The sequence below is a fragment of the Bufo bufo genome, chromosome 1, assembly GCF_905171765.1.
Source record: "Bufo bufo chromosome 1, aBufBuf1.1, whole genome shotgun sequence".
Classification (NCBI taxonomy): domain Eukaryota; kingdom Metazoa; phylum Chordata; class Amphibia; order Anura; family Bufonidae; genus Bufo; species Bufo bufo.
Genome location: NC_053389.1, coordinates 573,914,047 through 573,929,293, shown reverse-complemented (window position 1 = coordinate 573,929,293; position 15,247 = coordinate 573,914,047). Strand labels below are relative to the sequence as shown.

At 42.3% G+C, this 15,247-nt stretch overlaps 1 protein-coding gene across 24 annotated transcripts in view; it reads left to right on the top strand.

The window, feature by feature from the left end:
* The window catches only part of CELF2 (CUGBP Elav-like family member 2), a 453,132-nt gene that overhangs the window by 165,355 nt on the left and 272,530 nt on the right, over window positions 1-15,247 (top strand). For 23 of the 24 annotated variants that reach the window (XM_040413246.1, XM_040413282.1, XM_040413263.1 and 20 more), the window contains one exon: window positions 4,118-4,314. In XM_040413246.1, coding sequence (XP_040269180.1) covers window positions 4,118-4,314 — 197 coding nt within the window. Of the gene's footprint in view, window positions 1-3,840; window positions 3,987-4,117; window positions 4,315-15,247 lie in introns of those variants that run through there. The other variant, XM_040413277.1, reaches the window with a different exon arrangement.

The following is a 15,247-nucleotide window of genomic DNA, read 5'->3' as shown; positions in this document are numbered from 1 at the left end:
TATTCATCTAAATAGGAAGCTTGTAGGACTTTCGCTCTTGCAGCCGATCGATGGTCTCAATAACCTTAGCCCCAATGGAAATCTTTGTGATAAACAAAGCTGGAGTCTAGAGATTGTCTAAATTGCCTAGATCTTGTCTAATAAAGAGCAAATCTTATGAAAACAGAGGCTACTTGTCCTATTGATTTTTTTATTGTTCTGTACTATACAGTATGTGAAACTTCGTCTGTGTTCAAACTTCTAATGCATTTTTTTTGTACAAAATATTATCTCATTTGAGTTGCTCCTATTTAATATTTGGACGAAAAATTGCAATCATTTTGAATGTTATTATTATCGATAACTACCTTATCAGTGAATGTTTTATACTATTTTATCAAAATGATACTTTGTAAATCTACAGTCTTTTTGCCTAATTCCCACCTCCAAAACCTTGGTCACCTCGAAGTCTGCTATGCTAGGGACTTATGGTTTTCCTAAGCTGGAGCATGGCAAACGAGAGTTTCCTCAGGGGCAATCTGAAAGTCTTCATAAGATATACAGTACCCCTCACTCCTCTGCAGTATAGCCCTTGATCCAGCAGGGGTAGTATTTCCTGATCTGGGTGGCTCATGATTATGGTGCTTTTGAGTTATGCACATGCTAAGACCAAGCAAAGGAATGCCAGCTCTGTAATAAAAAAAGAAGATAAGTTAGACTTTAAGGGGAAGGATTAGGACCAAAATATGGTCCAAAGCCAAATTACTCCAATCCCTACATATACAAATATAATTTCATTGTAGAAGATTACAATTGTTAAATACTGGATGTGTTTCCATTTTATGAATACTGTGTTGAGTCATTTTTATAGTAGTTTCTTAGAGTGGCCCACCTTGCCCAAAGACCAGCTAATGACATGGCAAAGAAAATGTATTCCATAGAGGGGTGTAGAAAACTCGAGGGTGATGTAAATAATGAATCAGCATTCTAAAAATACTACTCCATTCAATTATCTCAACCAGATACTCAGATCTATGTACTAATTATAACATAGCCACAGGGGGGTCATTCCAGTTTGTGGGATAGCGTGTAGCCTGCTTTTACTTAGTAAATAGCCTTAAGGGTATAGCCTATATTTAATACATGATGCCTTGTTAATGGAATAATATTCTACACAAAACATACATTTTCTTCTTATCTTAAGTGACTCACTGTAATGTGAGGACCTGACTGTTGGCCTCCCAATATCCATCATTATATCTTCCTGGTGATATTAGCTGCGTGTTGCTGTAGGTACGAGGCCACCTCAATGCTGTGATTACTTTTCCTAAAGTACAATGATAGATGAGATTTAGGCTCGCAGAATACATTTGTCATTGTATTTGAGAAGTGTATTCCAGGCAGACATAAAATACACAAGATGTATTACTACAGATAATGCATAACATATGTCAGCTTCATCAACTAACAAGAAGCTGACATCTAAAAGTAGAATAGGGACCTACAGTAATTACCAGTATGACAGTGTACTGACTGTAGCATTATACCGGCAACACAGGCAACTTGGCCGATGCAGACAGCTAATAGGCTACAATCATTGGTGTGTATGGTGTCGAAGAAGACCACATGCAATCAATATTGTATTTTTGGATAGAAATTGAGGTACAGGAACTGTCAGCCATACAGGTATTTAATTTACTGGATCCATGGACAGAGTATGTATAACAGTCCAGTTACAGATCCCTGCCATAGTTTTAGTTCATTCAGCCATTCTTAAGAGGAATGAAGAAACTCGATACAATAATGTACAGTATACTGTATATAGTAAATATTGTGAACCTGTCTGAGTTAAAGGGGTTGTCCAAAAACAGCACCACCCCTGTCCATAGGTTGTGTGCAGTATTGCAGTTCTGCCCGATTGGTGCTGTTCTTGGAAGAAAGCAGCCATGTTTTTCTAATCCTGGACAAACTCTTTCATTTTCCTGTTTCATTATGTGACAACTTATACAATGACATATCAGAGAATAGGTCCTTTACTCTTTTCTATCAGCTGTTTTAAAAGTCAATTGATTGCAATTGGTGATATTTATCCAAAAGACTGGTGAAGTCTAGGTCAAGCTTGAAAACAATAACTTTGGGGGTCATTTCCAAACAGATATACGCCATTTTTGCGGCGTGCCGTGGGTGGGGAAGGGTACGGGCTGGCAGGCCCATCTCATTCATCATTTTCTATGCCTTGTTTAGGTGTAGAAAATGGTCTAAATGTAATACAGCAAGGAAGCTGTCTTACATCTAGAATCGGCGGTGGATGCGCTGAGGTTATGTAGTGGCCGACGCCTCTTCATAACTCTGGCAGATCCACCCCTATATATATTAAGAATGGTGTCTAAAATGCCAGTCTTAATTACTATGCCCCTTTGTTTTTTGCTTTGTTCCTACAATAACCATATAGCTTGCCTGGCCATACATATGGGAATGAAACCAACTGGTCATATTGTCAAAAGCAAAAATGTAATACATCTCATCAGCCGTTGATACCAAGGTCCAGATTATGACTAACAGTTTATTGCAATGTGAATCATCTTGGATTATTAAGACTGAGGTATTGGACCTAAATGATAGGAATGACCTTTTTTTTTAAAATAATTATATGTTGTACTTGCGCCTGTATACTGTATTTGGGTTGATTTACTAAGATATATGCCACTTTTTGGTGTATATCTGTTGCAGATTGCGGCGCAAAGGTTATTTGCACCACAATCTGTGACTTTTCCCTGCTCACACCAGGTCTAAAAAAGGGGGGCATGGGCAGGGAATGGGGAGGGCTGGTGGGCACATCTGATTTATTATTTTCTACGCCTGTTTTAGGTGTAGAAAATGGCCTAAATTTACACCAGCAAGGGAGCTGGCTTAGATTTAGACAGGCAGTGGATAAGACAAGGTTATGTAGAGACCGGAGCCAATGCCCTGGTTGCACCCCTAGCTATGCCTTTGCATTAAGGTCACTAGAAATACAGTATTGCCACATTTGGTTAACTTTGATACTCTATTTGCTTTCCATGATCAATTACAATTTTTTTCACACTTTAGTAACTGCCGTGTCTGGTCACTTAATTCTCTGAAATTTGACGTGCTGCCTACACTGAATTTGCTCAACTACATTTCCCTCTCTTTCCATCTGCCTACATGTTTTTCTTCACATAATGTCTTATATGGCGTAATGGGGGCGTATTGGAAATGTTAAATGGCATTTAGGCAGTATTAATAAGCAAACAATACCAGAATTCATCCCGGACAGTTAATGTGCTCCATCTCTGTGTGTCCCCATCTGTTCCCCCCTGTCTTTCATTCTCTCACTCATACATATAAAGTAGATCTATGCCCAACCGCGATAAAGCAATATGCCTTGGTTACAACTTATGTTCCTCCTTGACATGAAACATTTTTCATCTTATAGCACATAGCTTTAAAAATAGTTCTGAGACAGCAGAAAGGTTCTCACACATCACATTTCAAACAAGATCCTGAAAGTTTTCTGCTTTTTACACTTCTGCTTGTGAATTGAAGCCTTTGTTCAACAAACAGTGGGCTAAATTTCTGAACCTCATTCATTCCTTGAACAGAGAGAGAGAGTGGGATCAGATCAGCAGTATAAAGCCATTTCTAGCATTCTGGAGAAAGTTAGACTAATTTAATGCACACATGGAGGCTTCACACAATCTACAGATTCATCACTGGCATCTTTCATTAGTCGCCTGACAGATTGCCAAATGCTTCATATTCTTTTCATATGACTTTATTACCAAAACCGGCTTTTCTTTTATCCTGCCACAGAAACAAAATAAGGAGAAATCATTTTACTTCTCGAAGCTCAAACAGCAGTATATGGCAATGAAAAGTCATGATGAGCTATCTTTCTGCATTGTTTGCTAGAAGTAGTTATTGAAATCTAGACTTGGCCACCATCCGTGATATTGTGACAACTTCATTGCTGTTTATAGTCTGATGTAAGTCAGAGCCTAAAAGATGTAACCTTCATTTATTGATGAAGACCTTTCTCCAGAAAGCACCTGCTTTGGCCAGACTTTTGATTTACACTGTCAGTTCTAATAACGCTTTCATATTACTTTTTCCACAGCAACGGAACAACCAACAAGATGAATGGAGCTTTGGATCACTCAGACCAGCCAGACCCAGATGCCATTAAGATGTTTGTTGGTCAGATCCCGCGTTCATGGTCAGAAAAAGAACTCAAAGACCTTTTTGAGCCTTATGGAGCCGTCTATCAAATCAACGTCCTGCGAGACAGAAGTCAGAATCCACCCCAAAGCAAAGGTATTGATATATGATGTTACCAAATGCAGTTGATATTCAGTTTCTGCTATATATTTAGAATATAGAGTTTGATGGAAATGTGACAAAGGGGAGAGGAGACCTTTGTGGTGGCTAACTGTTTGTTCTACCATCACCTATGAGCTGTAGGATATATTTTTTTCTTAATTTCTTGGTGTTGATGTCTTATAAGCTTCTATAATTGATGCTTGCTCTACATTTAAATAGAGTAGAAAAAAAACCAAAGGTGCTGTAAAGTACTTATAAGAGTATGTATAAAAATAAGAGCGAGCATCATAGCAGAAAGTGTAGTCATCCTGCCTTGAAACTGTGATTTTGTTGTTCTTTGTTCCCGAGTAATGTTGTTTAATACTTTTCATGTGACAGTTTAAAAGGAATGGTTGCCAGCGAAAGAACTTTTAAGATTTTCATTTCAATAGACAGTCTGTAGTATTCAGAAGCTGAAAACTAAAGTTCTAAAGACTATTTGTCACAGATATTTATCTGGAATATTCTAGCTTTATTTCTAGCTCTAGTGTCACTAAGTAGATGTCAGGGATGTGTTATTTTTTATAGATCTTGTATTGTGGTTTATTTGCGGTTTTAGAGGTTTCACATTGTGGACTTGTGCTGCCATTTTTTTAATAATGAAGCTATGGGAGCATCTCCTTTCAAAGCAACACTTCTCTCTGAACACCACTGCCATCAGAATACTATATTTAGCTAAGCTGTCTCAAGTTTCGTAGATACGTTAAAGAGGTAATGCCAACAAAAATGTTGTTTAAAACAGGCCCATTGGTATAAACATTTTTATATTAATAAAAATACTAATATCACCAAATATTCCGGAAATAATGTTAATATAGTGCTGTTTTATGGCTGCAATATGCCTGATCTCCCATAGTTCTACTGCATAGGACATACCACCTATAACCTAAGTTCGGCTCAGTTGAACTTTGGGAGGCCTAATTGTTATGACCATAATATGGATATTATAATGTTCTTGTACTACAGCTTTATGTGTGAGGCCTTATACAATAAAAAAAAATGCTGATATATAATTGGAAAGGAGAAGGTTAATTACAATATATTGTTTAAAGCGTATATCCAGCTTTTAGATATTGATAACTTATGTATCTGGACAGGTCATGAATATCAGATTGGTGGGGGTGCCATTCACTTAAATTGAAGTTGAGTTACACTACCAGGCGCAACCACTACACAGTGGAAGCAACTTTCTGCTTCCGTTTCCACCCATTGTTAAGTTTCCAGCACCAGCAGCTGTTTTAAATAGCTGATCACCTGTTTAGAGGCTAGGTCGTCAATATCTCAAAAGATGGACAACCCCTTAAGGTTTAATAAAAAATTCTGTTTTTAAAAGCAGATACCATTGAAGGGCACATCACATATACTGTCCATAAAACCAATGCATAGTGATCTGTCATCACATACAGTATACAGCTACTAAATCACTGCCATAGCATTATATAGGGAGATAATAGGTTTCTAAAGACCTCACTCTCTGAAATGCCCTTTCCAGCATGACAAATAAAAGTTATAAAGTAGTGTTCACAACCTGTGAAAAATCATGTGGGCAGTCCCGGTTACCTCAGAGGTCATGCAGGTTTGGCATATCCAGTGCATGCGCAGTGGTGTACCATGCTTGAGTTCATCTGCACACTGCGCATGCTCTGAACTTGTCTGGAGCTGGGTTGTCATGATGTATCCCTGCTTGTGAGACATCACTCAGGGCAGAGCTGCATGACTTCCGATGAGTTTGGGGCCACCTATCAAATTCTTTACAGGTGGCGGGCATTACTTTACAACTTTATTTAATCCGACAGTATATGCTGTAAGGGGCATTTCAGAGAGTGACACCTATTCCCATCCTGTATAACACTATGATTGGGTCTCTATATGTGAAGACAGATTCACTTTAAGATATTGTAGATCGCGTTGTCTTCATCTGTACTCCAGAAGTAGCGTTCTTCTCTATTTTGATGAGATAAAATGAATATATAATAATAATTTCTAATGCATATTAAGGTCCATTGGGATTATCTAATGTACAAGTATAGATGCAGCAGAGGCAATTATGTCATTTTAGGGTTTTTTCACACAATATTAATCATGCATCATCCAAAGTTATTCAGTCTTATGCAAAACCATAAATCACTTACTGTGATACCATAATAATTTGAGTCACACAATACTTGATATTACACTGTAAAGCACAAGATTGATGCCTTCTATATACAAATATCTATAGCCGCGGGTATCAGCAGATATCAGTCTCAGCTTTGTCTGTATTCTGTATTCATATAAGTTCAGATCAGTGCATTTTCCAGTCTGTTGTGTAACGACGGAGTCATGTGTTAGTCCGGAGTTAGGAAAACAGGAACAGAGACAAGGCACGTACAGTGTGATGAGCTTTAACACATTCATTGCCCAACTGAAGAGAATGCCTGTGAGTGGCCTGAAAGTGGTTACAATAAAGATGGAAGTCTTACAGATATTTGGTACCCAGTGGAATTGGATTTAGCTCTAAGAGGGCTTACATGGAAAGATATCTTGTCTCCCGACTGCAGTACCTGCATGCTCTTTCTCATGGATGACGGCCCTTCTTCATCCTGTTAGTTTATCCAGGAGATTAGGAGAGCTGCATGCTTTAGATATTGACATCTTCCATTTCACTTTCATGAGACTTACAAGGTCTGTTATCGTTCTTAGATCAGGCTTAACCTTGTTATTTCGTATTTCCATTTTAACATAAGGAGCAGGAAGGGGAGAAATGAATGTGCCCTATAATTTCATGTGTCTGAGATAAAATGGAAGATGGCTTGACCCTATTCACTTCTTCAATCGCCAGATTTGGCTCATTAGAAGTCAGCATTAAAATTCAACATTCATTCCTGGCAGCAAGCAAATCAGCCCAAATGTAAAATGCACAAAACACAGGAATGGTGATTGATACAAATAATACCACTGATAGTGTATGCTCGTAGAAGAATGCCAGAGCATGAAGCTGGGGAGAAAGTTCCCATGATCCGATGTCACATAGAGCTACTGAGCATGGCTGTTGTCACAACTGCTTCGGAGTGTGCAAAATCCCATTTCCACAGTTTTGTCAGTCAACAAGGCTATAACACAAGGATGCAAAAATAACCTTGCAAAAATTTTAAACTGAAAAACCTGATGGTGTGTGTCAGTGCAAATATACACGTACAAACATATACTGTGCTGTCGTAAGAAGACTTTAAGTTGTTTCAATGGGGCATTCTTATTGGTGACAACTAATTTGTTTAGTTTACAGCCCTTGTTGTGATCAAATCCGTGGTGAGCCAGATATTTTCCCCTAGGAAATAGGGGCATATGGACAAGCGTTGTCTTCAAGGGATAACTTCTTTTATCAACATTTCAATCTCTTATCAATAGGTTTTGATAATGACTGGGCTGGCGTGAGTCCTGCCAAGCTGCTTTTCTCTCCTTAGGCTGGCACCACTGTCCTAATCTGGCAGACTGGCTGATATGTCTTGTTGCTACTGATATACTATCTTAACAGCCAGTGTCTTCTTGCATTGAAACTGCAAAACTGTGGCAGAAGCGCAAGGGATTCTGCTGCAGAATCCACTGCAGATTTTGTTATCAGAAAAATTCAGACTTATCAACTATCTCAGATTAGCAAATCCTTCAACTCAAGGCCGAAATACAGCTAGGTTTTAGAGGAGAATTTTTTTTTTTTCCCCATCAGACCTCACATTAGACCCCCATTCAGACCCCTAATGTTAATCAGACCTCAGCTCAAAGTTCCAATTAGACCCCCAGCATTAATCAGACCTCAGCTCAGACCGCCAATGTTAATCAGACCTCAGATCAGACCCTCAATGTCAAACAGACCTCCGATCAGACCCCAAAGTTATTTACACTCCCAATGTTAATCAGACCTCAGATCAGACAAAAAATAAATCAACTTACCTCTCCTGCTCCAGATGTCAGAGGTCTTCCTGCCAAGCTGTGCTGTTACACAATGTCGCACAGTGTGATGTCACAGACCATGCCTACGTCCTCACGCTGTGCACAGGTCACAGCACAGCGTGCTGCGCCAGCAGAAGAACACCAGTGAGCGGTGAGTACTGTCAGCATAAGGAGCGCTGTATTTACCACTCTTTTGTCCTACTGTACTAATAAGCACTTCCATAATGGAAGTACTTTACGGGCGGACTGACCATTCGGGCACTTGGGCATGGACCGAGGGCCCGGGGCAGGCTATTGTTGCATGTACAGCTGCCAAGTGCCATTTTCTGCCTGAAAGTGAACGTGCTACGATCTGTCACTAGGAGGCACCTGAAGCACGGGCCCTGTGTACATGGAGCAGGTACCTGTGTGCGTTACTGGCAATGCGCCATAAAAAGCTTCTTTTCAGCCTCTTTGATGAGGAGATGGGAGAGTAGTGACCCTCCTCCCCCCTCCTCCTGTCACTCCACTAGTAACCCTGCTCCCCCCACTAGTAACCCTGCTCCCCCCACTAGTGACCATGCTCCCCCCTCTTCCTGTCATTCCACTAGTGACCCTGCTCCCCCCTCCTCCTGTCACCCCACTAGTAACCCTGCGCCACCCTCCTCCTGTCACCCCACTAGTAATCCTGCTCCCCCGCACTAGTAACCCTAATCCCCCCACTAGTGATCCCCCTCCTCCTGTCACCCCACTAGTAACCCTGCTCCCCCCACTAGTAACCCTGCTCCCCCTCCTCCTGTCACCCCACTAGTAACCATTCTCCCCCTCCTCCAGTCCCCCAACTAGTGACCCTGCTCCCCCCTACTTCACCTCTGCCTGTCACCCCACTAGTGACCCAGCTCCCCCTCCTCTTGTCACCCCACTCGTGACCCTGCTCCCCCCCTCCTTCTGTCACCCCACTAGTGACCCTGCTCCCCACTCCTCCTGTCACCCCATGGTGACTCTGCTGCTCCCACCTTCTGTCACCCCACTAGTGACCCTGCTCCCCCCTCCTCCTGTCACCCCACTAGTAACCCTGCTCCCCCCACTAGTGACCCTGTGTGTCTGTCTCTGTGTGTGTGTCTCTCCTTGTGTGTGAGTCTCTCCCTGGGTGTGTCTGTCCCTGTGTGTGTGTCTGTCCCTGTGTTTGTGTGTCTGTCGGTGTGTGTGTGTGTGTGTGTGTGTTTGTGTCTGTGTCTGTGTCTGTGTCTGTCCCTGTGTGTGTGTGTGTCTCTCCCTGTGTGTGTCACCATCCCCATGCCCACAGTGTCCCTATGTCTTGACGCAGCTGCATCAGGACATTCTGTGCAAGGCAAGAATAAGATGGAAGAGGAGGCAGCACCGCCAGCATTTAGTCCGTGGGAGAGACACAGGCAGGCACACTAAGGACGTAGGTAACACTACCACATGATATACACTAGTGTTATCTGTGGTTTTACATAGGACTGCAGGTAACACTACCACATTATCAGGACTAATGTTATCTGTGGTTTTACATAGGACTGCAGGCAGGGGCCCAAGCCCCAATGCATATGGCTAAATTCTCTAAGTCGACCAACCGACCCCTAAGCCCGCTATAGCTATACAGCAGCAAGTACCTCTCACATCCAGTTTCTCCTAGGTGACGTCTTCTCTGATGTAGATCTTCTTTGTCATCATCTTCTCCATTCCGTCCGGACAACTGCTCTCAGCCGCGCCTCGTCTCTACATAGTGTGACACACAGACATCTTAGCTTCCTCATTTTTCTGTACCCCACAATACTATCCTGTAGAAAAATCAGTGCCCCCCATAGTAATAGTGTTCCTCATAGTCCCACCAATAGTAATTCCCTTCTAGAATGCCCTCATTAGTAATACTGCCCCCTACAGTGCTCCCAACTGTGATAATGCTCCCCAAGAGTGCCCCCATTAGTTGAAGAGCCCTCCAGTATTAATAATGCCTTTACAGAACCCCAAGTAGAAACAAGGTCCCCCTATTGTTCCCCCAGTGGTAATAAAGCCATCTACTGACTCCTCAGTAGTAATAAGACCCCCACAGTGCTCTTAGTAGAAATAATGCAGCTCTATAAGTCCCTCCTATAGAGCCCCCAGTAGTAATAAGAATGCCTAATGTCTCCTGGATTTAAAATGCCCCCACAATGCCCCCAGTATTTATTATACCCCCTACTGTTATAATGCTCACCCTGAAGTGCCCCAGTATTTATATCGCCCCCTACTGTTATAATGCTCACCCTAAAGCTCTCCCAGTATTTATAATGCCCCCTGCAGTGCCCCCTGTAGTTATATTTAGTGATGGACAAACATCAGCTGAGACGGTTCGCGAACACGATCGTGCGAACGAGATCAAATGTTCGCAAACCGCAAGTTCGCGGCGGACCCCATTCACTTTAATGGAAGGCGAACCTGGAAAACCTTCAGCTCATATTTGCAGGCACCAAATACTTACTAGAAGTGCTCAAATAGTCGCACAACATGGACAGACAGTGACATACTAGAGGGGGATCAATAACAAAAATTCCCACAAAAAATATGTATTTTAATCAGAGGCCATATTTCACCCCTTAATCAGTTTTTTGGGGGCAACAGGGGGCCAGTTGCAATTAGTTATTCCAATAGCGTTTGTCCCTCTATCTAGCTGCGGTATCTCAGCAGAGCCGCACACAACTGCTGCACAATACAAATGCACTATAATATACTTTCTATGTTAGAAGGTATATTCTAGGTATATCACACCCCTCAATCTGTTTTTTTTGGGGGGGGTGGGGGGCTACAGGTATATCACACCAGTTGCAATTAGTTACTTCAAATAGCGTTTGTCCCTCTATCTAGCTGCGGTATCTCAGCAGAACCGCACACAACTGCTGCACAATACAAATGCACTATAATATACTTTTTATGTTAGAAGGTATATTATAGGTATTTCACACCCTTCAATCCGTTTTTTTTTTTTTTTGAAAGGGGCAACAGGTATATCACACCAGTTGCAATTAGTTATTCCAATAGTGTTTGTCCCTCTATCTAGCTGCAGTATCGCAGCAGAACCACACACAACTACTGCACAATACAAATGACTATAATATACTTTCTATGTTAGAAAATATATTATAAGTATATCACACCCCTCAGTATGTCACACCTGTCGATAGCACACCTATACCAGTCCTTAAAAGGACTTTTGTGGCCCTATTAGCTAGCGTTTGGTGTCCCTAACAGTCTGTCCCTGCTCCACACAGCAACCTCTCCCTACACTGGCAAAAAACTGAATGTAAAATGTCTGCTAGATTGGGTTTATTTATAGGGTAGGGGGTGTGTCCATGTGCTGAAACGTCTCAATTGGCTGTCCTGTCCCACCTGATGGATGTGTCATGGGTCAAAGTTCGGCGCTATGCAAAGAAATATGGCGCATGCGAATATCGCCATATGTTCGCATGTTTGGCGAATCGCGAACGAGCAAAGTTCCCCGCGAAACGACCGCAAGGCCATCTCTAGTTAAATTACTCAGTTTACTGTCCTCAAAAATTATAATTCCTTAACCCCTCCACCATACAGTCCCATGTAAATAACATTATTTCCCTTCTCCGCCATAGAGTGCCATGTAAATACCATCACACCAACTCTCCAGCCCCCTCCAATATACAGTCCCATGTAAATAACATCCCTTTCTATCTACAGCCCCACTAAAATACAGTCCCATGTAAATAACATTACACCATCTCTCCTGCCACCCTAAATATACAGTCCGACGTAAATAACATTACCCCCTCCCCAGCCGCCTTCAACATACAGTCTCATGTAAAGAATATAACCCCTCCCCAGCCGCCTTCAACATACAGTCCCATGGAAATAACATCACCCCCTCAATATTCAGTCCCATGTAAATAGTATCACTTTTTCCCCTAGTCACTTTCAACATACAGTCCCATAAAAATAAAATTACCCCCTCCCCAACCACCTCCAACATGCAGTCCCATGTAAATCACATTACCCCTCAACATTCAGTCCCATGTAAATAATATCACTCCCTCCCACAGCCGCCTTGAACATATAGTCCCATGTAAATAACATCACCCCGCCCCCGCCACCTCCAAAATGCATTCCCATATAAAAAACATCACTCCCTCAACTTTCAGTCCCATGTGAATAACATCACTCCACACCACTGTCCCATGTAAATAACTTCCCTTCCTTCAGCCCTAACATACAGTCCCAGTTAAATAACTACAACTCCCAACATTGCTCTGCCTCTCACACTGAGTAATCTACCCCTTCACTTACCTCTTCTTATGTAGCAGACCTCACCACAGCTTCTTCCAAGGACTTCTCTTCACTGCTAAGCCGTCCTCTCCTGCGCTGGTCACATGACCATGACATTATCGCAGGTCCTTTTCAGCTACTGCATTTAGTACTGATCACATGACATGTGATGTCATCACAGGTCCTTCAGCTCTTGCAGGGCATTAGATTCAATTGTATTGCCGTCCTGAGCATGGCAATACAGTTGTATCTAGCAGGCAGGCAGTACATTCGGGGCCTGGGACAAAACATCAGGGGCCCAGGCCCCGAATGTTTTAACCTAGCAACGCCCCTGACTGCAGGTAACACTACCACATTATCAGCACTAGTGTTATCAGTGGTTTTACATAGGACTGCAGGTAACACTACTACATTTTCTGTACTCAGATAGCCATCACTGTGTTATCTGTGTTGTTACATAGGACTGCAGCGGACATCTACTATATTATCTGTTCTCAGAGAGTTATCACTGTGTAAGCGGGCCCACTGAGACTTTATCGCCCAAGGGCCCACATAAGCCTGGAGCCGACGAGATATGTTGAGACTTTCTTTAGCAGCAATGGGGGCTCTTTAAAGTGAGAATGTACTACAGGCCTAGGCCACCTCTGTAGTTACAAAACCAGGAAACAGAGGCTGCACAAGGACTTTGTGGTTCCTCCTTTAAGATACTGTATTTTTCGCCCCATAAGACGCCTTCCCCCCCAAAAAAGTGGGGGGGAAATGCCCCTGCGTCTTATGGGGCGAATGCTTCCATTTTACATCGCAGTCTGCGATGCTGCAGCATCGCAGACTGAGATGTATGAGCCGGGAGAGAGGAGGGGCTGGAGTCCGGAACTAGGGGCGGGGCCCGATGCAGTCACTGTACTCTTACACCGGGACCCGCCGCTCACCGAAGTATTTATAAACATGAATCCTTATCCTGTTATTAAGTTTAACTAACGCTGCGCTCTCCCATGTTCCCATGTTCCCCTGTATCCCCACAGCACTTACGAACAAGCTTCAATAGCAGGCAGAGCGGACGGCAGCAGTAACGTCACTCACTGACGTTGAGCGCCTGCTCCGCCCACTCAATGAATGGAGCAGGCGCGCGACGTCAGTGAGTGACGTTACTGCTGCCGTCCGCTCTGCCTGCTATGGAAACTTGTTCGTAAGTGCTGTGGGGATACAGGGGAACATGGGAACATGGGAGAGCGCAGCGTTAGTTAAACTTAATAACAGGATTTATGTTTATAAATACTTCGGTGAACGGCGGGCCGGTGTATTGGGGGACACTGTTATGAGGGGGATCTGTGGATGACATATAGCAGTGTCATCCACAGATCCCCCCCATAACAGTTCCATCCACAGATCCCCCACCCCATAACAATGCCATCCACAGATCTCCCACCCCATAGCAGTACCATCCACAGATCCCCCCATAACAGTGCCATCCAAAGATCCCCAATAACAGTGCCATCCACAGATCCACCATAACAGCGCCATCCACAGATCCCCCATAACAGTGCCATCCACAGATCCCCTATAACAGTGCCATCCACAGATCCCCAATAACAGTGCCTAACAGTGCCATCCACAGATCCCCCATAATAGTGCCATCCACAGATCCCCCATAACAGTGCAATCCACAGATCCCCCATAACAGTGCCATCCACAGATCCCCCACATGACAGTGCATCATCCACAGATCCCCCATAATAGTGTCATGCACAGACCACCATTAATTCAAAACCCACCAAAAGCAAACTTTTTGGTTAAAAATATTTTATTTCTTATTTTCCTCCTCAAAAACCTAGGTGCGTCTTATAGGCCGGTGCGTCTTATAGGGCGAAAAATACAGTACCCAGTTGTTATTCAGATCCATATGGCTCATTAATCTGAATAGGAGGATAACTCAGCAAAGCATGGAACTGACCCCCAGGAGGTCTAAATGGCTAGGGGAAGTTTAAACAACTAAGCAGTTGGTGGCACAAGGTACTAAGTAAATGGATCACTGTTGGCTAATTCAATATATGCACAAGGCAATTTTACATATATTATACATAAAGTGAATATTGTAAATCCATTTTTAATAAAAAAGTTGGACTACATAGTTTGCTCGTTTTAAAGCGTAAAGTAAGGTGAATAGGTATATATTTGTAGCTTGGTAAATTACGGTAAATGATTTTTCTTAATATTTTTGTATTCAGTGTACTGTATACATTGCTACCATTAGGTGAAGTTCTATATATTCAGATATCCCAAAGTTATTTCTGTCCTTTTCACCCCTCATGTCCATCAAGTATTTATAATGCATTTTCTAGTCTAGAACATGGTTTTCAATTACTATGATTTAACCAAAGAGAAGTACTGTAATATAAAACACTTTAACATTTTCCTCGCATCAATTACCTCTGCTTTATATTAATATTACCTTAACTTACTCTAGGGCTGAACTGTGAATAATTGTTCCTCTACACGTCTGCCCAGACACCTAAAATAAAATGATCACAAGCCCCAAGGAAATTTCAAAGCTTCTTTCAGGCTGATATAGTATAGCTAATAGACTTCTTACCCTTTCCAATATCCCCACTGTGTTCCTATTTATCTATGAGTACATATTCAATAAAATGTAATGAATTGTCCTTTCTTTCAGAAATTCTTTTAGATCTTG